This window comes from Pelobates fuscus, chromosome 9, assembly GCF_036172605.1.
Source record: "Pelobates fuscus isolate aPelFus1 chromosome 9, aPelFus1.pri, whole genome shotgun sequence".
In the NCBI taxonomy this organism is placed as follows: Eukaryota; Metazoa; Chordata; class Amphibia; order Anura; family Pelobatidae; genus Pelobates; species Pelobates fuscus.
In genome coordinates this window covers 172686742-172713889 of record NC_086325.1, presented here as the reverse complement: position 1 = coordinate 172713889, position 27148 = coordinate 172686742, and the positions used below count along the sequence as shown (strand labels likewise).

At 45.0% G+C, this 27148-nt stretch overlaps 1 protein-coding gene across 2 annotated transcripts in view; it reads left to right on the top strand.

Annotated features, from left to right (window-relative positions):
• Nucleotides 1-697: 697 nt before the first annotated feature.
• The window catches only part of TAFAZZIN (tafazzin, phospholipid-lysophospholipid transacylase), a 59024-nt gene continuing 32573 nt past the window's right edge, over nt 698-27148 (top strand). Inside the window, exons 1-5 of one of the 2 annotated variants that reach the window (XM_063433184.1) lie at nt 698-842; nt 4535-4663; nt 21338-21383; nt 21482-21567; nt 21771-21851. In XM_063433184.1, the coding sequence (XP_063289254.1) occupies nt 734-842; nt 4535-4663; nt 21338-21383; nt 21482-21567; nt 21771-21851 (451 nt within the window). In that variant the 5' untranslated portion in view covers nt 698-733. Of the gene's footprint in view, nt 858-4534; nt 4664-21337; nt 21384-21481; nt 21568-21770; nt 21852-27148 lie in introns of both variants that reach the window. The other variant, XM_063433183.1, reaches the window with a different exon arrangement.

The following is a 27148-nucleotide window of genomic DNA, read 5'->3' as shown; positions in this document are numbered from 1 at the left end:
GGGAGTGAAGGCTGTGTGTGTGTGTGAGAGTGAGTGCAGGCTGTGTGTGTGTGGGAGGGTGAGTGCAGGCTGTGTGTGTGTGGGAGAGTGAGTGCAGGCTGTGTGTGTGTGGGAGAGTGAGTGAAGGCTGTGTGTGTGTGGGAGAGTGAGTGAAGGCTGTGTGTGTGTGTGTGTGTGGGAGAGTGAGTGAAGGCTGTGTGTGTGTGGGAGAGTGAGTGAAGGCTGTGTGTGTGTGTGTGTGTGGGAGAGTGAGTGCAGGCTGTGTGCGTGATTGATAGTGAGTGCAGGCTGTGTGCGTGATTGATAGTGAGTGCAGGCTGTGTGTGGAAACTGACACTTCCAGAGAAGCATTGAAAAAGTGAACAAGTAAAGGTTGCAGTGGAAACCGGAAAGGGTGAATAAAGCGAGTGAGTGACGGTAGTGGTGTTTGTCAAGGGCAGTGTGAGTGAAGTTGGGGGTAGTGGGGAGTGAGCTTTTTAGAGAAGCCTAGGGGAGAGTGAGTGAATCTTCCAGGGGATGCCTGAGGAGGAGAGTGAGTAAAGCTTGGAAGGGTCATGTGCGGGTGAGTGAGAGAAGCTTTCTGGGGGAATCGTGGGTGAGCGAGAGAGTGAAGCTTGCAGGGGATGTGTAGGAACGTGAGCCGGGTATTGTGATAGGATTAACTGACAGTGATAAATATTACTTGTTCTCATTGTAGGCCACTAATGTAAGGTGCTGATCATCTAACTGCAAAATGCCGCTGTTGGTGAAATGGCCATTCCCTGCACATCCATGCTTGATAAGGAACATCACAAGTACTGTGGTTATGGGTCTCGTTGGAACCTATAGCTGGTTTTGGACTAGTGAGTTGTTGGCAGGTGAAAAGTATTGTTTATGCATCCCAGGAAAAGCGAGACATCCAGGTGTATTTTCCAAGATAAATTAATAAGTGGATTACATGGGACTAGTGATTGTGATATGACTAACAGTGTGTGTGTGTGTGTATAGGTGTTATTCTTTGGCTGGAGGCACACGCAACATATATGTGTAAATCTGTCAGGCTTTCCCTTTGCACCTTTCCAGCATTCCTACTGGTTGGTTAAATGCGTGAACCCCCTAGAGTGGGTGTGGAAAGCATAACAAAGAAGAAGCCAGTAAAGATGTGAAAACGCATATTTACATGCTTTTTACAGCCGGCAGAGTGGAGCAACTGTCTCATTGAGAGCTTAAAGCGGCACGGTCATGCCGAACTTACCTTTCCCCAATCGATTCCCCTTCTCTCCCTCTCTCAGGATCTGTTCTTCATTTCTTCCTGTCTGCTCTAGTTTTCTTTAAAAATTAAGACAAAGTAGGGACTATTTATCTTATGGAGGCTTCCATTGTCATGACCAGTGGTGGAGCAAAGTGTGCTTCGTTTCCGGTGGTCAGAGCAATTTTCCCATAATCCTTGGCTTTCCTCCATGTTCCCACGATGCCTCCTGTCAGTATTGCTGAACGTCCTGTCATTTAGACAGAACGCCGGCAAAACTGCCGAATTGCATCCTAACACAATGAGAACAGTTTGTTCATTCGTATTAGGACGCAATTCGGGAGTTTGTTCGGATCGCAATTTCATTCGATTGAATGAAACTCCAAACCTATTCGTGCTGTGGCTGCATCTTGCAACCGCTTATTAGATAGCTCCCTAATTCCCACGGTATTAGGGAGCTATCTACCAAACTAAGCCACTAAATGTGGCTATCTTTCAGCCACGTTTACTAATACTAAGTAAAGATTACTTAGTATTAGTAAATCCAGCCCCTACTCGCTATACCGAAAGTAGGGGCATGTCTACTAAGTAGTGAGCAGCCTGTGGAGGGGAAAAAAACCCCTATTGCCCCCACCCCTGAGCGGCGGGTGGGGACCCTAAATAAGAATGTGGAGGGGGGGGGGGGGGGGATCTACTGTCCGCCCCCACCCCTGCGCGGTGGGTTTGGGCCAGAAATCACAATGGGGGGGTAACCTACTGTCCTTCCCCCCCCCCCCCACCCCTGGGCGGCCAAATAAAATCTATCCCCAACCTACCCCCCTCACCCTAAAAACAGTGAAGGGGGAATAAAATAACTAACCTGTAAAGAAAAATAACACTTGCCATTTGATGTCTTCTTTCTTCAGCCCCAAAAAAGGCCAAAAAAAACAGAATACCTGTCAAACTTAAAATAAAATAAAAACCCGAACGCAAAAAAAAAAACCTGACGCTAAATTTTTTTATCCATATTCACCCATGGAGGGCTCCACGCAGACTGAGCTCTGCAGGGCGGGGAAGGCTTATAAAGCCTTGCCCCGCCCTGCAATTAGGCTAAGAACACTCTGATTGGTTGGTTTAAGCCAATCAGAGTGCTCTGTCATTTTACACAGCGTGGGAAAATTCCAAAGAACTTTCCCACGCTGTGTAAAATGACACAGAGCACGCTGATTGGGTGGCTTGAACTCCATCCAATCAGAGTGCTTTGTGTCATTTTACACAGCGTGTTAAGGTTCTTTGGAATTTTCCCACTCTGTGTAAAATGACACAGAGCACTCTGGCTTAAACCAACCAATCAGAGTGTTCTTAGCATAACTGGAGGGCGGGCAAAGCAGTAGGTCCCTCCCCCCCCCCCCTCCCATATTGTGATTTCTGGCCCCCACCCACCGCTCAGGGGTGGGAAGGACAGTAGGGCCCCCACCTGCTGCTCAGGGATGGAGGCTGGGGGGAGGATAGTAGGTCCCCCCCTCCACATTCTTATTTAGGGCCCCCACCTGCCGCTCAGGTGTGGGGGCAATATTTTATTTTTTTTTTACAGTGAGCCACAGGCTGCTCACTGCTTAGTAGACATGCCCCTACTCACGCGAGTAGGGGCTGAATTTACTAATACTATGTAATCTTTACTAAGTATTAGTAAATGTTGCTGAAAGAATTATTTAGGTCTTTCAGCCTTTTGGTACCGTGGGAATTAGGGAGCTATCTACTAAGCGGCTTCAAGATGCAGCCACAGCACGAATAGGATCGGAGTTTCATTCATTCAAACTGTTCTCATTGTGTTAGGATGCAATTCGGTAGTTTTGCCGGCGTTCTGTCTAAATGAGAGGCATCGTGGGAACAGGGAGGAAAGCTAAGGATTATGGGAAAATTGCTCCGACCACCGGAAACGAAGCACACTTTGATCCTCCGCTGGTCATCACTAGTCATGGCATTGGAAGCCTCCATAAGACAAATAGTCCCTACTTTGTCTTAATTTTTAAAGAAAACTAGAGCAGACAGGAAGAAATGAAGAACAGATCCTTTAAGAAGAAGGCCTTTCCCCACACCTGTTAATTACGACTTTAGCATAGGCCACTAAAGCACAGAATTGACATCACTCTGTTCAGATGGTGGCTATGATGCCACCTTATTGGCATCTTGGAGGAGGACTACAATGCTTAAAGAAATGGCCCAAGCAGTGCAAATGAAACCAGAGCATGGCCGCAGTATCGGTGCAGGCATGGCAGTGCTGTTTGTGAGATGAGTCAAAGTATTTTATTAAAACAGTGTTTTTGATTGTAGTTAGCCTTCCTAACATGCTCTCACACATCTTACATGAAAACATTTATTTAATTTTCAATCAGATCTTACAGCTCAGTGTATTTAATTTAGAAGTTCTTATCTTTTGCTCTGTTAATTGAACTTTAATCACACACAGGAGGCTAATACAGGATCTAGCAGGCAAACAAAGCAGGAAATAAATTCTAGATAAAACACATTGTTCAATAAAGGAGCTAATATTTTTACCGTAGATTTTTTTCAGGAAGAGTGTAGGGAGGCTATGTGCCAAACAATTTGTGGCAAGGCTGCAAAAACAAAGTAATTTAATATGTAATTGAACAGTGGAACGTCAGGGGCTTGATCTGTAGATCAACTTATTTAAAGGGACTCTGTAGTCACTATAACAACTTTAATTTAATGAAGCAGTATTGATGTACAGATCATGCCCCTGCAATCTTACTGCTCAAATCTCTGCCATTTAGGGGTTAAATCACTTTGTTTATGTAGCCCTAGTCACACCTCCTTGCATGTGACTTACACAGCCTTCCTAAACACTTCCTGTAAAGAGTCATCTAATGTTTACACTTCCTTTATTGCAAATTCTGTTTACTTTAGAATGTCTTATCTGCTGCTCTGTTAATAGCTTTCTAGACCCTGCAGAATACTCATGTATGTAATCCAATTTAAACTTACAGAGCAGGAGATAAAGGCTTTTAAAGTAAGCTACTTTTAATTGAAAATGAAACATTTTTTGTCCATGCAGCTTGTGTGAGTCACAGCCAGGGGAAGTGTGGCTAGAACTTCATAAACAAACAAAAAGCAATCTAACTCGTAAATGGCATAGCATTTAGCAGTCAAAATTCAGAGGCTTAATCTATACACCAAGATTTTGTGAATATAGTGTCCCTTTAAGCTAAAATTGTTTTGGTGCTTAGTGTGTCCCTTGAAACTCCAACTAATGAGAGAAATTCTTTTTCAGAGACCTACATTCCTGTCTCCCTTTTTTCCCCTCAGAGTACATGAATCATTTGAATGTGCACAATAAAGAAGTCCTTTATGAACTGATTGAAAGACGTAATCCACACACTCCACTGATCACCATCTCAAACCACCAGTCCTGCATGGATGATCCACACCTTTGGGGTAGGAATGCATAAGATTAGTACTACAGCCTAATTTACACAATGCCAGTGACATGCCTCAGAAAGCAATTTGACCAGTTTTGCTTAATTCCTGTGTTTCCTCTTTACATGTGCTTCATATTACCAGGTTTTGACCACAGTAGTGGTTAATTATCTGCCATTCTGGTTCACTTAGAGGATATCTTGGATAGAATATAATTTTGAGTGTAGGGAACAGTTTTACAAGTGTTCACAACCTTTTTATAAAAGGAACGCTCTAAGCCCCATAACAACTTAATGTCAATGACGTCATTATGGAGTCTGACCCTGGGTGCCATCTTTCTGAAACATTTTAATCCTGAAGTTGTCTCCATGGAGCCCTTCTGCCTCCTCCTTAAAACAGCTTTAACCCCATATTGTAAGACAGCACTCAGGACCACTAGACCCCATAACAGCTTCATTGTTGTGGAGCTCAGAGTGTTCCTTCAAAGACATTATATTAAGGGAACACCCACCGCACGCGGCAGTGGTTATGAAGCAGGAGTGCCCTGGCTGATGTAGTGTGATGATTTGTGAACTTTTCTCATCTGTAACACTGGCACCCCCAATGTAAGTTGTTGGACCATTTTAGCATTTCTTATCTGGGGTCTGCTGAGTGCCACTCCAAGCCTCTCCTCTTCAGCTCTGGAGAGATGGAAGCTCCTGCTAGGAGCTAATCCTGGCACTGCAGGGCAAACTCATTGGCTGAGCGTCAGCTAATTGCTCTCAGCCATTCTAAACTGTCTAAACCATGCACCTGCGTGCTTCTCTCAGGCAGAGAGCTTCATGGCTCAGATCTCAGGTAAGAAGTAAAACTATTCTAAATCTTTGACTACTTACCTTGGGGGTGGAGGGGGGAAGTGCCAGGGTGTAGCAGAGTGCTAGTCCTGACCAGGGCTTTCCTCTGCTGGATCTGTGATAACTGGAACTCGCTGAAAGTGAATAGCTCTCCTCCTCCCCAGTAACTGGACGACACACCGTTCTGGGAGTACAACTTTATTATGCCACACTCTGCTTTTTATGCACAAACCCTCAGGGGTCTCCATTCAACACAACACAAACCCCTCCCAGGTGTCTGGGAGATAATTGAGACCGGTAACTCCATTATCTCTCCGTTACAGGGAACCGTAAATAAATTACATAAAACACCCAAAAAATACAATCCGAATACACAGGAACCCCACAAGTCTTATATCCCCGAATAGCCCAGATCTGAGCGCCCAAGTAGTCCGTTCCGTAGAAAAGAATCGCCATTTGGGTAAAGTTCTGACCGGCTGGCCACAAGGTGGTTGGCCAAAATAGTTCCAGAGGAAAAGAGGCAACGGCTGGTCACATGGGAACGCTGACGAATGCTCCCCCTGGCTTTAAGGAAGCGAACACTCCCCCCAGTTTGTAGTTCCTTTCTCCCAAACTGCGTTCTCCTAACTTATCTGGGAGCTAAACAGGCATCGGTACAGTTTTCCCCGGTGTTCATGGGATCGCGTAGCCCAAGAGTTCAACGACCATGTACCGCTGCCTACGTTCGGGAGACAAAGTGGCCGCCATTCACTAGAGCACGTGTGTTCGGTTATACGAATGGCGGCCACCCAGGGAAAGCACTTGAGATAATTGCTCTTTTAAAGTTAACAAGTCAGGGGTGATCAGTGTTCAGGGGGTATAAAAGGGGGGGACCACACATCATCCATTCGGGAAACTAACAAGGGAGGTAAGGACAATCGAACAAAGAGGGACTAAGCCTGCTACACAGGGCACTCCTTGCACCATAACCACTTCAGTGTGTTTTATCTGCTATGGTACTTGGAGTGGTCCTTTAACTCTTTCTCTGCTTAGAATAGTAGAAAGGAAAATCTGCATAAGCAATGGTGACATCACTCTAGACCAGGGGTAGGCAACCTTTTAGTAGTACTATGCCAAAACAAGATCTTGAAGTCCCCTGGTGTGCTTGACTTATTTTTTTTATTTGAGGTGTGTTACCTATGAATGTGGGATGTGTATGGAGGCTGCTTGTGGAATTGTGTGTGGGTGATATGTCACATAGTGTGCTTGGTGGTTTGTGAATTGCATGTGAGAGGCTGCTTTTTGGGTTGTGTGTGTGTATTATTGTCAGTGGTTTTGTGGGGTCTGTGAGTGTGTATTTGTGCGTGGGATGGTTGCATTATTTGTATAAGGGGAGGCTTATTCTGCAGCTGTGGATATCTAGCAGGGTGAGGGGCTTAATTGGAGTCCAGTGGGGACCGAGCTGGCCAGGTACAGGTCAAGGGCATGAACTGCGATAGCTGCTGTGGGCTGCTGGGCTGCTCTACTCAGTGTGGATTCCCGTTCACAAGTGCTGGGTATCTAAGTGCTGCAATGCGTAAATTGAGGATTGTCCCTCACCACCTTTTTGCACCAGCAGATATCTGAAGTTTCACTGGGAATCCTAATAGGCCAGAGCCTGTTTGGCTCTAGCGGCCTTGAGTGCCGTGCAAAGGCACCTGGCGTGCCTTGCTTGGCACACTTGCTGTAGGTTGCTGACCCCTGCTGTAGACTGTAAGCCCGTTTGAGCAGGGTCCTCTTCTATCTACTGTTTCTGTAACATTTTGTTATTGTTTCATTTGTTAAATTCCCCTTTTAATGTAAAGCGATGCAGAATATGCTGGTGCTATGTAAATACCAATAATAATAATTACTCCGTCCAATCAGCTGTCGGCATCGCTTATAAAAGGCCTCTTTCTTTACTTCTCCAATAACAGATAATTATTGCTCCTTTCTTACACACAGCATATTTTGCACTACAAACATTTATATTTCTGCTTATTTTATTGTTATTATACCTGTATGTTTATTTATTTATTTTTAAATTCTTTATTTTTATTTGTGCATAGTTGGTACAAGAATTCTTGCCTAGCCACAACAGCTGTAGCAAGTATTTTCTTTCAGGCATAGGTATACAGTTGGTGGCTTCAATAACACAGCACTTTTTTTATTTTTTTTCATTATTGTTTATTTTGTCGTGCAAGGAAGGTACATAGCAACAAGCAATGCCACAACAGCGATTGCAAGCGAAATGGTCAACATATTACAAACAATTGTTTGGCATAGTATAACATTGCACATTTTATATGTTAATGTAGATTTGTCGAGAATGGAGCCAACATGTCAGCTAAGAGATAAGGGAGGCAGGTTATTCATATAGCATAAACAAGCTGGCATTATTGAAGTATTATAGGGTCGCATGCTTGGCTGAAGCACTCGCTTTTTATAGTTAAAGTATTGTAGCTAGTTAAACATAATATCGTGAAACCGTTTAAACTGAGTATCCTTGTTGCAGAGGGAACATGGGTTAGACATGTCAATGTGGTTAAGTACCACAAGTAAAACTGGTGATATGGTATCCCTGACGGTCAAGACATCGAGGAGCACCGCCTGGGATAATACATCAATTAAGGCTTCATCTAGAGTGTGAATGGACCACTCTATGTGGCCCTGAGGGATGTTTAGTATTCCGGGGCGTGCTTGTGGACCGATACTAGCAGTGGTTACATGGCGTACCTCGATGTGTACCGGGAGGAATGATGGGCTATGTTGATGGGTTACGGTGTTGTGCTGCACAGGTCGTGTGTAGGTGTATTAAAAATTGATAATTAACAGTATAGAAAATAAAAAATAAATAAAAAGGAAAATAACAAATTAAAAAAAGGGGAAACAATTGTATCCATCAAAGGAGCATGGTTAACCTTAGGGTAAATGGTCCTTGTGCCTGCTCTTGTGGTTCAATAGAATTGGATGCCTTACAGGGTCTGTGGTGTCATGTGGGCATCCTGATATACTTTGTGTGGTCATACAGCGATAGGTTTAAGGTGACATATATTATAATTGCACTTCAAGGTGTGCAATCGAGGTTGCACAGCCCGTAAGCTCTGTCTGACTGGAAGGGGGTCGACCCTGTGACCTGTTGGCTAATGTTAACGGCTATAAGTGATATGGCTTACTTGACAGGTCCCTACCAAGGTGAGGGCTGTCTTAGAGTCATATGGGTTGCCGTAGCACTCCTTTACCCCCGAGCGCTGGGGGGGGGAGTGCGGGTGTATTGTGTAGTTGAGCTATAAGGGTAAAGTTGCGGGGGGATGCTAAACCGGTGTATAAGCTTATGGAAACATCCATTAACAGTCACTGAGGCATAAAAACCAAACATAAAGCAGAAAAGGGTCCGCATGTTGTGGAGGATATTACAGTGCGCAGGACTGTTTGTTTCCCCTGACTCAGCCGGTGTCGGCCGCGGCCCTTGGTACAAACGATACCACTCTGTCCATGTCCCATGTGCCATTCCGTCTGCCTCCGGTTTCTACCCGTGTAGTGAGGCCCAGCTTTAGGAGAAAAGTCTCCGATTCCTCTGCCGAGGTGAGTTGATGAACGTGTCTGTCCTTGGTGGCCATTCCCTTTGAGCGTAGGGTCTGTGTGACCTTCTCCAGGCCAGCGTGGATCTACACAAGTCCTGCATGAATTGCAGTTGCATTTGTTCAAACATGTAAGGCGTTATGCTCTGCACTGCCTTCTGGACTGCCATCTTGTCCCGGTTCAGCACAAAGCGGACCAGCACGTCGCGGGTGGTCCCTGCAGGGGCCCTGTTGCATTTTTGGAGGCGGAAGCAGCCATCTAGTTGTATCCCTTTAGCGTTGAGGCAGCAAGGACGCCAGCAGACGACGCAGAAACGGAGGTAATTCCCCGTCGTCCACAGCCTCAGCTATGCCATTTATTTTCAGATTGTTGCGCCTTCTTGTATCCTCCATGCAGCCCAGTTTAATCTGGATCGCTGCATGGGCCGTCTGCAGTTGGTGTATCTGTGTAGTATTGCTGGCTTGTTGGTGAGCCACAGATGTGATGCGGTCCTCAGTGGCCCTTGCTCGGGCAGAGATCCCCGCGACCTCTTCTCTGATGATGTCGAGGTCGGCTGTGAAGTAGGCCCGAAGATTCTTCATGAGGGCCTGGATGTCGCCTTTCATGGCTGCGGTCCCCCCTGTATATGTGATTTTTTTTTTTTTTTCCAGGGCGTCCATACAGTCTTCCTCGGAGGAGGAGTAAGGGGAATCGGGTGGCGCCGCCATTTTGGCTTTAGGCCGCTGTAGTAGCAGGTCGCTGATATTGCGGGAGCCTTCCCCATCGAGGGTTTTCATCTTTTTGGCTTTCTTCCCCATATCTAGTAGAAGGTATTGGGTGCTTTGGCTTCCGAGATCGGGCGTTCAGACACCTTAAAGTTGATGTCTGTGTGGTCTGTCGCCGGAGCTCAGCCGCCATGCGTCCGCTCCCGTCCGAGTCAAAACCACGCCCCCCAACACAGCACTTTTTATATGTTATACATTATAACGTCAGGATGATTGTTGTAAGTTATAAGCAATGAAATGACAAGCGTGCAGCCCCTGCGTAAGTATGACTTTGTGAGCATGCTCTAGGTTTTTATGGGGCAGGGCACAACTGTCGCCTCTTGGTCTTTAGGTTGAACTAGGGCTATTAAACTAGGAGTGTGTCAGAGAGACCTGCGTCCCCTTTCACTGACACTTAGGCCTGTAATATCGGTCGTTTGTCATAAAGTAGAAAGAGGGGTTGGGGGGAGAACGGGTAGTAGTACTGCAGTGTGTACATACAGTTTTCGAGAGGTCGTTGGCAACCAGCTCAATGACAATAAGAAAAAAAGAAAAGAAAAAAACTTAAACGTGAAACATAAAACATAACCATGGAACGTTTCTTATAAAGGCTTGTGGTTAGAGCCCGAGTCTAAGGTTTCCGGCATTGGTGGTGTCAGGGGGTTCATGGCACCATCGGCTGCTATGTTGCGGCCCGGATCTTATCCAGTACCATCCCTACGTGAACCAAGTGTTCCTTGGTCTGTGTCATCTGTAGTGGGGGCACATACTGCAGCTATATCCTCCTGCCTTTCCTGGTACTCTCAACATATTTATGTGAAATTATCTTTGGATCCTTTCATCAGCGCAGCTGGCAACTTCATAAGTTATGTCACAGAGTTGCTCTATCACTTGGTAGGGGCCTTGCCAAGCTACCTGCAGTTTATCCTGTCTGAGTGGCTTTAATACCAAAACCTGTCCTACCTGGAACGTACGCTGTCGGGCACCCCGATCGTACCAGGCTTTCTGGTGCCCCTAAGCCCCCTGGAGGTTTTCCTTTACTACCCTGGCCAACTGATCCATGCGGTCTCAGAGCTCCAGCTATCCCTCATGTTCTGTTTCCCCTCCCAGTGTTCCCTAATGAGATGAAGGGGACCTTGTACCCTTCTCCCATATAGTAACTCAATGGGGGAAAACCCTGTGGATTCCTGCGGCACCTCTCGGTATGCAGGTGAGGCAGGAACCTCTCCCAGTTTCTGCAAGCGTCAGTAAAGGTTCTCAACATCTGTTTGAGAGTACCATTAAAACGCTCACAGAGACTGTTAGTCTGGGGGTGGTATGGTGAGCTTAATAGAGTTGTTGGGTCAGTTCAGCGATGAACTAGGTCCCCTGGTCGGAGAGGATTTCCTTGGGAAACCCTACCCTGGCGAATATCTTTACCAGCGCATCTGCCACAGTTTCTGCATGAATATTTGTGAGGGCCCCTGCCTCGGGGTAGCGGGTGGTGTAGTCCACCACGGTAAGAATATATTTCTTTCCGGATGTACTGGGTCTATTTAGGGATCCCACAAGGTCAACTGCTATGCGGCTAAAGGGCTCCTAGTTAATGGGCATGGACAGCAGTTTGGCCTTGAGATGATCTTCCCCCTTCCCTCCCTTTTTCATACCAGTTGACAAGTGTCACAGGTTTTACAGTATCGTCGCATGTCCCCATGGATTCCTGGCCAAAAAAGTTTTGGGTTACCCTGTGGGACGTGCGGCATACTCCTAGTTGTCCTGCAAAGGGGACATCGTGCCCAATCCGTAGAAGCTCCATCTGGTATTTCCTGGGAACTACCAGCTGACTCTTCTGGGATGGGGCAGTACCTCTCCTGGATGTCTCAGTTAACCCCTTAAGGACCAAACTTCTGGAATAAAAGGGAATCATGACATGTTATATTGTTGGAGCGCCACCATGACTGTTGAGGAGGCTCGCAATCATTGCGGAGGTATCCGATCTGCTGGCACCTGTAGCATCTGGGCACGGTTCTCGTAGTGCTGGCTGAGGTCTGGGGGGTCCTGTAAGGGGTAGGGTGAGAGGGTATGGTGGTCCGAATCTCCAACCGAGGGGTTGGACTTACTGTGGGTGGCTGTCTTATGGGTGTCAGTGTATTTGTCAGCGAGGCGAGCCGCCTCAGGTAGGGTAAGGGGTCGCCTTTCAAGGACCCACTCTCTGAGGTTGGGTGACAGTATGCTGAAAAAGTGCTCCAATAGAAATAACTGCAGGACATCCTCTCCCGAGGCAGCCTGGCAACCGGTCACCCAGTGGGGCGCTGTTCTATGTAGGGGGCAGGCCCATCTGGTGTAAGAGTTTCTCCCCTGCTTTTTAGACTCTCTCTGAATCTCCGGCAGTATGCCTCAGGGGTGACAGCGTACCTGGCGAGCAATGCCTCCTTGACAAGGAGCTAAATCTACTCGTCAGGGATAGCCCGGAACGCCTCTGCAGCTCTCACTGATAATTTCCCAGCCAAAATGGTAACCCATTAGTCAGTGGGTACCCTGTGTAAAGCGTATTGTCTTTCGAAGTCAGCAAGGTACCCATCTATTTCCCCCTTCTGTCTCCTGGAAACTTTTAAAGCAGCAAAGGGTACATTCTTCTTTCCATTATAAATGCAATTATCTCTGCAGTTATGTCTTCCCGTCGTTGAAGCTCCGCCAACCATAGCTGATACTGACGCTTCTCTCTGGCTTCAGTATCTGCGGCGGCTATCACTTGGGTAATGTCTGCAGGGTAGTTTGACCAATACAATGCCAGCCATAACCGAACAGAGAGTAGCAATTCATCCTCCTCGTTTGAGACAACTGGTTTGGGTAAAACGTCTGTTCGGTCCATTTCCAACAGTTCGGCTATTAGTTCCCTTTTTTCGGTTATTTGCCGTTCGGCCGAAGCTATCCAACAGATCTTTTAAAGTAGATCATTTCAGTTGTCTGTACCAATTCTCCATCCGCTCCTTCCATCTTTTAGATCCGGTTGTAACCTCTCCTCTGGGGGGAAAAGAACCATCCCACTTCTGCCACCAGATGTGGCGGACACCCCGACGAGAGGAGGGATTTCGCCGCCAGAGATGTTCTCTTCCCCCAATCTGAGTAGAGCTGCAATGATCCTAGAAGACATGATCCTAAAACTGTCAGGGTACCTGAAGTCTCTACCTCTGGGAGAGGTAGAGACTTAGACGTCTATCCATCCGGACGGTCTGTTTCCCCTGTTCCTCGCGGTCCACCCGGTCACATAAACGCCGGCCGCGAGGGAGTCACTTCCTTTTGTAGCATGACGTCCGGAAGTCGACGTCATGACGCCAACCCGGAACGACCTGTCACTCAATTGTGTGGAGACTAATCAGGACTCGTCGGAGGCGTGTCTACCCTTCTGAGCCAGGGTATTTAACAGTGCTTTTCTCATTTGCTCATTGCCCTGTCGTGGTTCTAGCCTGCCTAGTCACACAGTGCTCTGGTATTTTCAGTTATCCCTTTGGTTCCGACCCGGCTTGTTTGACTTACTCTGTTTACCTCTGTTATCCTTGACCCGGCTTGTTCCTCGCTTACCTGTCCTCTCGTTCCCTCGACCTCGGCTTGTCTCTGACCATTCTCTATATTCTCCGTACGTTAGTCCGGCCATTCTAAGGTCCGGTATACGTATCCTGTACCTGTTTGTACTCTGCGTGTTGGATCCCTGTCCCGATCCTGACAAAAACGTAGTGAAATGGCTATTATCGCTGTTCCCTACAAACACGAGACGAGGCTCTGTGTGAGGGTAAAACTGGAACTGGTTTAATGGGAGCCACAGCTGGCCTTTTATTCAAGTCCCCATGCAAAGGGTTTCTGGTAACACATTTCAGGGGCATTCCCCACTGGACCTGAGAGGGGACAGCAACATAAGCACACACATAATTACATTACCTCTCAAGTCCAGGACAAGCATAATAAAAATACTTAAAAATATAGTTTTAACAATAAGATATCCAGACGGGGCGGAGCCAAGCTACCATGCTGAGAGGTCGCACATGAGACAAGCTCCGTGCAAAAACGCTCTTAATAAGCCAGAATTAGGGCAAAAACCCAACAATTTGACGGTTGGGTGACCTAGGGAAGTGAGCACCAAACCGTGGAGCCCAGACTCAAGTATCGCGACCGAAATCGGAGGCATCTAACCGGGGATAGATCCGAGGCCTACTCAGACAAAACGAGGGAAGCGGCCGATCTCCACACCGCCTGCAACCACTCACCTAGGGGTCTCCCCGGTACAATTCCTCCCTCCCCCTGCCGGTGAGGAATATCCCGGCACATAAAACTTAAAGCTTGAGACACAGCAGCAAAACCGAAACAGGGACTGCCCCACACAGCCAGAACAGCACAGCAACCATCAGGCTACTGGGACGCAGCTAAGATGGCCGCCCAGCGAAGGCCCCAAAAGCAGAGCGCATATGCCCAACCACCCACGCACCCCCTGGGGGAGTTCGACCGGCTCTGCGAGAGCCTCTGGACTTTGCTGTACAAACGTGGAATGGCTTCAAGACTAGCAGCAAGACTAGTGCTACATGGATTCGTCCAGCGACCCGTTGGCGCCATTATAGGCACCCACCACAGGCATCCAGAAAGGCTGCCAAACTATGCAAACACCGCCGTTCACACTTTAATGGGTGCGGGACAACTAAACCAGCCTTACATGCCAGCTACTCACCTTATCCGAGAACCGGCGCTCAGCAGAGCTCGACCCCATCCCTCCAGGATGCAGCCGCAAACCGGGGTACCATACAGATTAACAATCCACTGAATACCGGAGACAGACCCCGAAACAAGGCCCTGCACACGAGTGCAAGGAGGAAGAGCGAGGCGACTAAGCAGCAAGGAGCTCCGATGCAAAGCTGGTGGAGATCAGCGACAATGCTCACTAATGAACACTCTTCCTGGCTACTGGGACTTTATCCGACGGGCATGGGCTGAACCACTGACTCTCCGCAACCTACCAGCCACAATGACTAGACTTCCACAGGCATACCAAATCATTTCCAACCAGCGGTATTTTTTTAACTCTTTACATGTTTTTGATATGTTATCTACATTTTCTGGGCCCTGCATGCATGTATAACCTGCCCATAGGTTGCCCCACGCTAACACGTATGAGAATATTTACCTACTGTGGCCCACATGAGAGGAGGGCTGACTTCAGGCTAATCCCGACACCGGCTAATTGGACACGGCAGACTCACCAGACCCAGGATCAGAAACAAGTTATTAACATGTTATAAGTTATGCCATACTAACCCTGTCTTACCTGCTTAATGCCTAATAACAATTTTCGTACCACACATGACAGCTGATGCCAGCGAACTACTACACACACAACTCTCATCCCTTAACAATATTCTGCTAAGATACTTAAGCTCTTTTACACTACATTACCACATTTAACTCAACGATGTTAAAAGTTAATTACTCCACTACATTTAATATTGACACAAATACTGTTTAATCAAGCTTGACTTCCACACATAACGTGCTCTCTACATCTAAGCGTGCTCACTGGCACTACTCATGCTTTATCACCACTTACTCTCACTTTAAATATAAAATGTGCATATGTCTATGTACACCCCACTGCAACAAAAGTCTTTGATTTAAGCAAGTGGACTGCCTTTGGGGTACCACGAGCATGTCTGTTAAACCTGAATGCACGAAAAATAAAGAATTATAAAAAACAAAACAAAAGAAAAACAATAAGATATCCCTACAAATATCCCCGGATAGCCTGGGTCTGAGCACCCAACATATGTTGAAATCACTCTGATATTGGCGTATGGAAGTCCTAGCGGTGTTTGCGCCATTGAGTGTCCGATTTTAGTCCCATACACTTGACGACCAAGCACCGCTGGCTGTGTCTGTTCCAAGATGGCCGCCGCATTGTGTTCGCACATACGAACGACGATCATCCAGCTGACCCTTTAGAATGTTGAGGTGCTTGCGGTTTTCAGAGGTGTTGGTAAGGTTAATCGGGTCAACAAGTGGCACACTCCGCACATGGGTGGTCGGTCGTTCGGTAGATTAGCCGGTATTCGAAACGGGGCAAACTGGAAATATGTAGGGGATGTTGCAATTGGTGGCAAGCGACGGGATCATTCCCACAGCCCAGAAGGACAGCTACAAGATAACACCAGTTCCTGGATTACAAATTGAGGGCAACGCTAGTACCCGTACAGCACCCCTATCTACAAAGGAACCAACTTCGGCAGAGCAAGCATGGCGCCTGGCTACACTCAGGCGCAGTTTGACAGAGAGGTTAATGCGGTGCTGTCTGTCTATGGACCCAACCCCTCGGAGAGATCCGTGCAGCACGTCAAGAAAATAATGGGATAGTACCTGCAATTCCTAGCAGAGTTGGCCAGGGGGGAGAGACCCCAGCGGCCAAGTGAGTTACAGGGAGACGAAGGTGCCGTCCTTCCTCCACAGCGGCAGTGTGAGTCCTTAGGAGAGGAGACCATTGGTCCTTCTACCCAGCAGTCAAGTGAGTCCCAGGGAGCCGAAGGTGTTGTCCTTCCTCCCCAGCGGCAGTGTGTGTCCCAGGGAGCTGAAGGTGTTGTCCTTCCTCCCCAGCGGCAGTGTGTGTCCTTAGGAGAGGAGACAGTTGGTCCCGCTCCCCAGCAGTCCAGTGAGTCACAGGGAGACAAAGACGCCGTCCTTCCTCCCCAGCGGCGGTATGTATCCCAGGGAGCGGAAGGTGCCGTCCTTCCTCCCCAGCGGCAGTGTGTGTGTTACAGGGAACTGAAGGTACCGTCCTTCCTCCCCAGCGGCAGAGTGTCCTGCAGGGAGCAGAGACAGTCGGTCTTGCACCCCAGCAACAGGACAATATATTGAAAGGGGAGACAGTCGGTCCCCCCCCTCCACCAGCAGAGAGAGTGTCAGGGAGAGGAGCTTGTCACCCCCTCTCCCCAGCGGCTGAAAGGGTTCCAGGGAGAGGAGTCGGTGACCACCTCTCCCCAGTGGCAGCTTATTTCACAAAGGGTAGACCCTATTCTCCCAGATAGGGCAGATGAGACAGTCGGTCTCGCTCCCCAGCAACAGGACAATATATTGAAAGGGGAGACAGTCGGTCACCATAACCCCCAGCGCGCTCATAGCGGACCGGCCCCCGGGCCAAACACTGCGACCAGCACCACACAACGGCCGCCATGTTCTGTGACTTCGCACTGGGTGAAGGCGGGAGATACGGAGGGAGGGGGAGGCGGCTTCCGACTGTGCGCGCGTCAGTCAGGGATCTTGGCTATTCTGTTTGCTCCCCTCCTCCCACCAGATGTCTTCAGCACATCGCCCCCCTCCCTCTTTAGTGCACGGAGCGGGCTGACGTCATCACAGCCGAACTTCTTCTTCTACCGGGACGGTAATCATCAAAAAAGAATAAAGCGGTTTGTTTTTGGTTTTATGCATAAATAAGCCCTACCCTGAAAATAAGCCCTAGTGTGTTTTTTGTGACTAAAATTAATATAAGACCCGGTCTTATTTTCGGAGAAACACGGTAGTAAATATAAAAATAATACCGCACTCAAAAATCTTGTCAAGATCCTAATTCTTTATTGGTAATAGCAGAAAATGTAGATTCTCCTATTGTCACAATTGGTCTAGAATCAAAACAATTGTTGCTGCAATAAATTGAACATAATACATGGTAATTGCTCGACTTATTGACTGGTTGTTGTAAAATTTGAGGAACAGGTATAAGGATAAGGTGTAAGTGCTATACACCTACCCCATAGTATCCCTCCAATCAGAATCAAAAAGAGCGATACAAAAAAGTGCAATTAAGTGTAGCAAAAGTTCTAAAAAGTGCAATAACTACACCTAAGTATTATAAAGAAAAAATAAAGAGAAAAACAAAAGAAGCCTGGCAGAATCGCCAATGTCACATAATGTATCCAGTTCTATTCTATGAATCCAATGATATAGCATACACAAACTAAATATGCTCCCTATTGGCACATATCAAATTGCCCAAAGTGGATAGCTAAAATGATATTGCTGAAAGGGAGTATTAAAGGAACACTGTAGGAACCCAGACAACTTCAGCTAATTGAAGCAGTGTGGGTGCTGTGACCCTTTTGCACTTAGTGCTGCAATGTAAACATTGCCGTTCCAGAGAAACTGTTTACATTGCAGCTCTAAGTCTGCCCTCCGTGGCTGTCTAAGAGACAGCCACTAGACGGCTTCCAGAATCCAAACAGACTTTTGGACTTCCAGCGTCAGATTTTGCATAATGCTTTCCTATGGGGAGGTCTAATGCGCGCAAGGCCATTGCCTCGCATGCGCTTTAGGTCTCCCCCGCCGGCTGACGTCGGCAAGGGGTGGAACGTGGGCGGAGCCTGACCCAGCACCGAGTGACATCAGTGCTGGATTCACGTAAGTGGCTGAAGGGTTTTTAACTCCCTCAGCCCTGCGACAGGGGGAGTCGCGAGGGAGGGTGGCACTTCAGGAGTCGATAGTCCAGGAAAATGTGTTTGGCTGGGCATTATTGCCTTGGGAATAACAAATACCTGATGCTATTGTGTTCCTTTAATTGCTGCTATTTTCAACCCTAACTGACCCAACTCATTGCCTATTGTGTTTTGTACAATCCGTGGTTTTCAACAACGGATTAGAGTTGTTGATTCTAATCTATTCTCCATCTTCCATTGGATTTTATGTTTCATTTATATGCCAAACTGTTAGACCTTCTAATAGTGGGAATCCTTCTAAGAGTTAGTATTGACTTGTGATCCCACTGAGGAGATGAATGAGCCATATTCTGACATTCCTATGGATAAGATGCAATCATTTTTGGATGACTTGTGCAGAAGTCTATTCAGGATGCAATATTCTCTACTATGGGGGGCTGTGGTGAGTCTCTTTCACAAGCAAACGTGATTTCTGCACTTGGCCCTGTGGAAGAACACAGGGAATTTCGAACACCTGAAGCAGGTTGTTTTTGGTCTGTTACAGAGTTACATAGTTACATAGGCTGAAAAGAGACTTGCGTCCATCAAGTTCAGCCTTCCTCACAAATGCTTTTGCTGTTGATCCAAAAGAAGGCAAAAAACCCAGTGTGAAGCGCTTCCAATTTTGCAACAAACTAGGAAAAAAATTCCTTCTTGACCCCAAAATAGCTGTCCGATGTCTCCTTGGATCAAGCAGCTATTAGCCCACTAATTAGAAATTGTATCCCTGTATGTTATGTTTTTGCAAGTATTTATCCAATTGCAATTTAAACATCTGTATAGACTCTGACAAAACCACCTCTTCCGGCAATGAATTCCATATCCTTATTGCTCTTACTGTAAAAAAACCTTTTCTTTGCCTTAGATGAAATCTCCTTTCTTCAAGCCTAAATGTGTGATCTTGTGTCCTATGTATAGCCCTGTTTATGAATAGATTTCCAGATAATGGTTTGTACTGGCCCCGAATATATTTGTATAATGTTATCATATCCCCTCTAAGGCGCCGTTTTTCCAAACTAAAGAGATTTAAATTTTTTAACCTTTCTTCATAACTAAAATGCTCCATTCCTTTTATCAATTTTGTAGCTCGTCTCTGCACTTTTTCTAGTGCCATGATATCTTTCTTTAGAACAGGTGCCCAAAATTGCACAGCATATTCAAGGTGTGGTCTTACCAGCGATTTATAAAGAGGCAAAATTATATTTTCATCTCGAATTTATGCCCCTATTTATACAAATGACAAAATTTACATTTATGACAAAACCTTACTGGCCTTAGCAACGGCAGATTGACATTGTATATTGCTACCTAATTTGTTGTCTATAAGAATTCCCAAATCCTTCTCGTGTGTGGTTATCCCTAGTTCACTACCATTTAGGGTGTAAATTGCTTGTGCATTCTTAACCCCGAAGTGCATAACTTTGCATTTTTCTACGTTAAATTTCATCTGCCATTTTAGTGCCCAGTCCCCCAATCTATCCAAATCCCTCTGCAGCAAGGCAATATCCTGCTCACATTTTATTACTTTACAAAGTTTTGTGTCATCTGCAAACACTGATACATGGCTTTCAATGCCCATTTTAAGATCATTAATAAATATGTACCTCCAAGTTGAGTAAGTGTCAAGTACAAAATCTTTAGGGAAATCAAAGCCTACGTTTCTTGATGTCTTCAGAACTGTTCAGATGGATAGGTATGATCCTATGTTGGATCATGGCACTAATTATCTTGAGGAAATTATCAGCCAATAGTAATACAGTCATAATTGAATGTCCTAGGCTGTTGATACAGATGTATGTCACCTTAGATGGATTCCGCAAACGTGGCTCAAATGCCAAGAATTCTTTGGAAGTTCATGTGAGGTCATGTCAAGACAAGATTTTGGACATCTTAGGTAATTTAAAGGAACGTTGCCATCCCAAAGCAACTTTAGCTCACTGTCTGTATGCCATCTTCATTTTAGGGGTTAAACCATTTTACAAAGGTTGCTCCCCTGGCATCTGACACACAGCTGCCCTCTCACTTTCTTCCTCATCGCCGCCACAGTAGGAGGTAGGTGTGCCAGGTGGTCGATTTCACTCTTAAGGATGAGAGTGAAATGTAGTTTATGTAACAAAACCGAGCATGGAAAGTAAAAAAAAAAAAAACAACCTAGTAATAAATGATTTCGGCCATCAAGGTGAGATTAACAGTATGGTACAACATTCTAAGGGAAGTGCTCGTAGGTGCATTGCTGTTAGTTCTGACGTTAACATGTAAATGAGATGCAAAGATCATCGTCTGAGAAAAAACTAACTTGGGAAAGAAAACCTTTAGAGGGAAGAAATGAATTTCTGAATAAATTTTTTTATTTTTAAATGAATTCACTAGATTTTGTTATTATAAAACATTGACTTTTTGTACATTTACAAGGATAATCATGGAAAGTCTGACTTCAAATGTAATCTTTTAAAGGAACACTCTAACCTTAAATATATATATATATAGGGAGAGAGATAGTGGGCTGTAATAGGCTGAGTGTGCCAATCACTCTCTCAATTCCTGGAATGAATTGGGATATCTATGCACCACAACCACTTCAATGCGGTTTTCCTTTATTAAGGCAGCTTATGGTGTATAGATCATGCCCCTGGAGTCTCATTGCTCAATTATCTGTGGATTAGGAGTTCAATCACTCCTGATTCACACAGCCTTCATACCAGAAAGGTTTCATTTTTTACAGCAGAGTGTGTGTTTACAGTATTATTTATGCTATTTCACCTTTTTTTTGTCTATACATTGCACTTGCAAAAATGTCAAGGAAGCACATATAGATTAAACAATACATAACAATGTATGTGAGTGGATTGCACTTCGACAGCTACATTTGTAAATGTGATGGTGTAGAGGAGAAATACCATACAATCTGGCCATGGTGATATATAGATTGTGTTTCTGTATCCACGAATATCACATGCTTCTAGATTTATTGTGTGCCTTGTTCCCCATTGTGTCTTCTAAAATAGGAAAAAGAAGCATAATGAACACATTTCATGTAATGCTTATTTCTCTTTGTTTTAGGTATCCTCAAATTAAAACACATTTGGAATCTGCGCAGGATGAGGTGGTTGGTATCTAAAGAGATAAATATTAAATGTTAAGAGGACCCATTATAAAGCCCCACTTAATTCTCAAAATGCAAACATTTGTGTTCTACTGTCTCAGGACCCCGACAGCTGCTGATATTTGCTTCACGAAGGAATTCCACTCCGTGTTCTTCAGTCTTGGAAAGTGTGTGCCAGTATGTCGTGGTGAGTGCAGCACACGTATGTTCTCATGGGCAGCCTTTACCGTTGGGAGCTAGACGTTTAACAAAGCATGTATATTGTGTTCTTCATTATTATTATTTATATAGCACCATCAGATTCCGTAGCGCTGTTCAATGGGTATCAAATCATATACTTCTGGTTAGACCGGCTTCATATTTACCGAGTTCTTAATTTTTTTTTTACAGGGGATGGGGTGTATCAGAGAGGGATGGACTTCATTGTGGAGAAATTGGATCATGGAGATTGGGTGCACGTGTTCCCTGAAGGTAGTCACTTCTGAGCTCATGTCATCCTGTTGGGGATTATATATCTATCATTGTTGGTCGCGCAAGGAATACTGATATAAAAGAAACACAAATTAAAAAGCCTTTAGATCAGTAAATGGAACCCAGTGATTTCAGTCCATGTTTGTAGCTGTTGTTGAGATGATGTCGCTCCTCTGTGAACTGTAGTTGTTTGAATAGGAGATTATGGTTTGGTGTCTGAGTGAATCTTGCATTTAGCTGTGCTTGTGGCATTATTTGAAGTCAGGGGGCAGACACTCAATTACTCCTCTTGATTTCAGTTCATGTAGGTAAGTCAGTCGAAATTGCCTGATCTGTCTAAGCACCAGTCTCTGGAGTCCTGTGAAATATCTTACATTCTGAATCACAATATATTCCACATGTGAGTTTTAAGAATAAGAATGTTTTGCAACAGAAGCGGGTGATCATTTTGATATTCAAACTAACTCCCCTGCTGTACAAAAAAACAGCCATCAGTTTTGTAAAACAGCATGGTGGGATGGAGAGAACAAAGGGGAGGCAAATGACCTGCCGCTTCCCTTTTTCTCAAACAAACTTGACGCAATATTTGCGTTTCTTTGTCAGCAAGGTAATCTCTTTTCAAGGGGGCTGACGGACCAGCAGATGAAAAGCAGCCATGAGGTAGTGGCATCCGAGCAGAGGGGAACAAGGAGACAAAAGATATAAGTCCATAACAAGAACTCTTGCTGCAGGACAATAGAAGATCGAAGGTTGTAAGTCTCCACTTGAAATTCTGTAAAGCAGAGGGACAGAATAGATAAATCCAGAGAAAATAAGCTGCAATTCTGTAAACCATCCTGTGCTATAAAAAGAACGGAAAACGCCAAAAGCAAGTATAATCAGAAAATCCATAAGAGTAAAGAAAATGGTGATGGGATTCTACAAAGAATATAGAGATATATTAGTGATGTAATTCCAAAATATATAATACCCTGAAACTTCATCGGTATATAAACGGATTATATAAATGATCTGTATATAAACGGTTCAAAATGCTTAATTATAAATGTGGAAAACCTAAAGAAAAAGGCAGTTGCAAACTTTACTATAAAAATTGTGATTGGAACTACATTAGTTTATATGAACTAGAAAGGAGAACATGAATAAAAAAGGGGGGGCTGGTGAACGACATAGTGAAAATGGCTACTGCAAAGATTCCAAAGAGAGAAAAAATGAAAAAAGGATATCAGACAAGTTAAACAAATGTCTGCCTTTGTCTCTCCTCCAAATAAACAAGGAATTGATCATTCACTTTCACAAGAATCTCTTATGGAGGAGAGAAGAAACTCTTCGTCTAATTTAATAAAATAAATCTGGAAAATCAAACAGAAACATTCAAAAAGGAAACGAGTAATAGTAAATGTCAATTAAAACAACAAATAGAAGAGATTGGTATGAAACTAACTAACTAAAATGGGAAAAAAATATAAAAAACTAGAATTCCAGTATAAAGCAGCAATTGAGGAGCAAGAAAGAATGAAGATGGATATTAATAACTTAGAACACAGATTAAATCAAATGCAGGACAGACAAAGAATAAAAAATATCAGACTGAAAAATATACCTGAGAAGATAAAAAAAATTATATTGGAATTGTTTGCAGCACTTAACCTACAAAATCAAGAAACCAGCCACAGCGGCCCTGCTAACTAAAATGTTTACCGAACTCAGGTAGGACTTGGCAGCAGACCGGGCATGCTTTAAAGAGGCCATAGAGGGGGCCACCACGAGGCTCACCCATCTGGAGGCCAAGACAAGCACCCAGGATAAGCGCCTACACAACCTGGAACAGAAAATAGAAGACCTCCACAGACAACAGCTGAGCACAATAGAGAAAGTGGAGGCCTTAGAAGATCATAGGAGAAGAAATAACGTGAAGGTTAGGGGGATACCTGATGATATAGGGCTAACTGACCTCACACACTATGTGAGACGCCTAATTACCACACTTCTGAAACCTAAACAAGCCAAACTCGTAAAGATTGACGGAGTGTTCAGACTGCCCAAGCCGAAAAATGTAACCACAACCGCCACGGCTGATGTTATCATAAAATTTCAGACCCACCAGGACAAGACAGCTATCCTGGCAGCGACTCGGGGGAAAAAAACCCTGTCATTTGAAGACTCACAAATACTGCTATTCCCTGACCTCACAAGAACCACACTAAATTGGCGTAAAACGCTCCAACCAAGCTTACAACTACTGAGAACAAATAACATCCTGTACCGCTGGGGCACACCACGGATGCTCACGTTCAGCACCAAAGGAACTGTCTACAGAGTAAAAAGCCTGCAGGATCTGGACACTTACCTGGGCCAGCTGGGCCTGAAGGCCTCGCAAGCGGAACCCACGACCACCTCCACCAGACTAAATCCTACCACCGCCAAGGAATTCGTACCCAGGTCATCCAGACACACCACATGGGCAGACGTTGCTACCTGAGATCACCACACTAACTGAAGGGCTCTCCATCCCATTGGAGGCCACAGAAACCGCCACTAGAATACGTGACTATAACCACTATAAGTTTCTTTAATGTTTTTCCTGTTTACTGGCTGCCACTATAAAGCATCGCCTTGGAGAATGTAACTCCGAACTTTATACCTGTGGGACCCAGACGCACTGAAGGGGACTGCTGTCTCACCTTCATTTGAGTACTCGGTTTGTTTTTATTTCGCATACATTTTCTCTTTCCCCTTCTCTATTTTTCTAATGCCAAATTTTCAGGCAACTCGAAGGGAAAATACAGATGAGAGACGCACCTTTAGAACCGAGTAGCCCACCCAGGCACCAACCGCGTCTCTCCCATATGGACCCCCAGGCCCACCCAGGCACCAACCCCCCCCCCCCCCCCCATATTGATGAATCTAACAGATAAAAGTATTAGTTACTGTAAAACCCAGAGGGGGGCTTTTCTCCTCCCCCCGGAGCACTAATGCCTAGGTAAGAAACCCTGATACATCTCTTTCCGTTGGCATTGCTATACTAATATGATGAGTGAGCAAAAATAAGGAATTTAAAAACTGTCCTCGCTGTTAGAGATCACCAAATGTAAAGATAGATATTTTAGCTACAGTTTTCACTCTCCTTTAAAAGTCTATGTTGCATCGAATTGTGTCAACCTAGTGTCTCTTATTTTGCTAAAGCAGAATTACCACAACCTGGTGATCTATTGGTTACCACTCACCAATCTCACCTAATGCTCACACTTTATTGCCAAGTCTTCTTCAATATGCAGTATGCCTGTCTCATAAAAATAAAAAATAAAATGTGCTGAATTCTATGTACAACTGTTTAACCTGACAAACCTTTTCTCTGTTATATTTGTATATTGTGCAATCTTTGAATTTACACGTGCACAACAAAAATAAAGAATAAAAAAAAAAAATAAATAAATAATGGATAGAGTAGAAAAAATTTAAATGGGAATGTTAGTTATTACAGGGGACTTTAATTATGTCCTGGATACGGTATTAGATTTAAAAAAAAAAAAAAAGATAACTGAAAAATAAGGAACCAGTTAACCCCTTAACCCCTTAAGGACGCATGACGGAAATTTTCCGTCATGCTGGTCCTACCCTTAAGGACGCATGACGGAACATTTCCGTCATGCAGTATTTTTCCAGCAGGGTCTATTAACTTGCTGGTAACTATGAGCCCCAGGTATCATTTGATTCCTGGGGCTCCCCTCTCTCACCTGGGGCCAGAATTAGTGTCCCCAGACTGACTGATGCTCTGTTTGCAGAGCTCAAAGTGAGCGCTGCAAACAAGCATTTAAATCCCCACTATTACAATTTTGTGTGATCAGGGTTAAATCCCTGCTAACACAAGGGAGTTCCAGGTATCAATGGAAACCTGGGGCTCCCCTCTATCAGCTGGGGACATTTTTAGTGACCCCAGCCTTTTTGATGAGTTACATGCAGTGCTGGAAGTCAGCGCGGCATGTATCTGCTTAAATAGGCATTTAAATGCCTATATCTAGATTGTGGTGTAAGCAGGGTTAAATCCCTGCTCACACCAGGAAACCCAGGTATCATTAGAAACCTGGGGGTCCCCTCTGTCAGTTGGGGCCATTTTTAGTGGCCCCAGGTTTTTTGATGAGCTGCATGCAGAGCTCAAAATGAGATCGGCATGCAGCTGTTTAAATGGGGATTTAAATCCCCATAGAGCACAATGCAGTGTGAGCAGGGTTAAATCCCTGCTCACACTAGGAAACCCAGGTATCATTAGAAACCTGGGTGTCCCCTCTGTCAGCTGGGGCCATTTTTAGTGGCCCCAGGTATTTTGATGAGCTGCATGCAGAGCTCAAAGTGAGGTCGGCAAGCAGCTCTTTTAATGGGGATTTAAATCCCCATAGACAGCAATGTAGTGTGAGCAGGGTTAAATCCCTGCTCACACTAGGAAACCCAGGTATCATTAGAAACCTGGGGGTCCCCTCTGTCAGTTGGGGCCATTTTTAGTGGCCCCAGACTTTTTGATGAGCTGCATGCAGTGCTGAAAGTTAGCACTGCATGTAGCCATTTAAATCCACAAAGAACACTGCAGCTGAGCGATCAAGCTCAGCTACAGTCATTCTCTCAAGTGATCTGGTGCTTGGGAGACCCCCAGGGTCTGAACAAACCCTGGAGGATCACCCTCTATGCCCAAATGCCATTCTGATCAGTGCTGGGCATTTTTAGTTGCCCAGCACAGATTGCATTGCATTGGGAATAATGTCTTCAATGTAAGAGATGGGAGACTGCAATACTGAAAATAGCCAGTAGATGGCAGCAACATACCACTGTGTTTTAGTTTAAAATCCCTTTACTAATATCAGCACTGATATTAGTAGAGAGAAACCTTTGGGATTAAGATTAAATTAAGGATTACAATTAAGGATTATTATTCGGTTTAGCATAAATACTAGATTTATTATCAGGTTTATTACTGGGTTTATTATTAAGTTTATGTTTGAGATTAGGTTTATAATTAATTGTAGTATTGGGATTATGTTTCAGATTAGGATTCAGATTATGGTTCAGATTAGGATTAGGGCCAGTACGGGCATCCCTTGCTGAATATAGCAATGGAATTCCTCGGCTGACACCAGCAGGGGGAATCATGTTAACACTATTGCTAAAGGTAGGATTGAGATTAGGGTTACACGTGGGATTACGTTATGGTTTAGGATTGTGGTAATGGTTTATTATTAGATTGAGGGTTAGATTTGGGATTAGGATTTGGTTTAGAATTAGGGCTTGGTTTGGGATTAGAGATT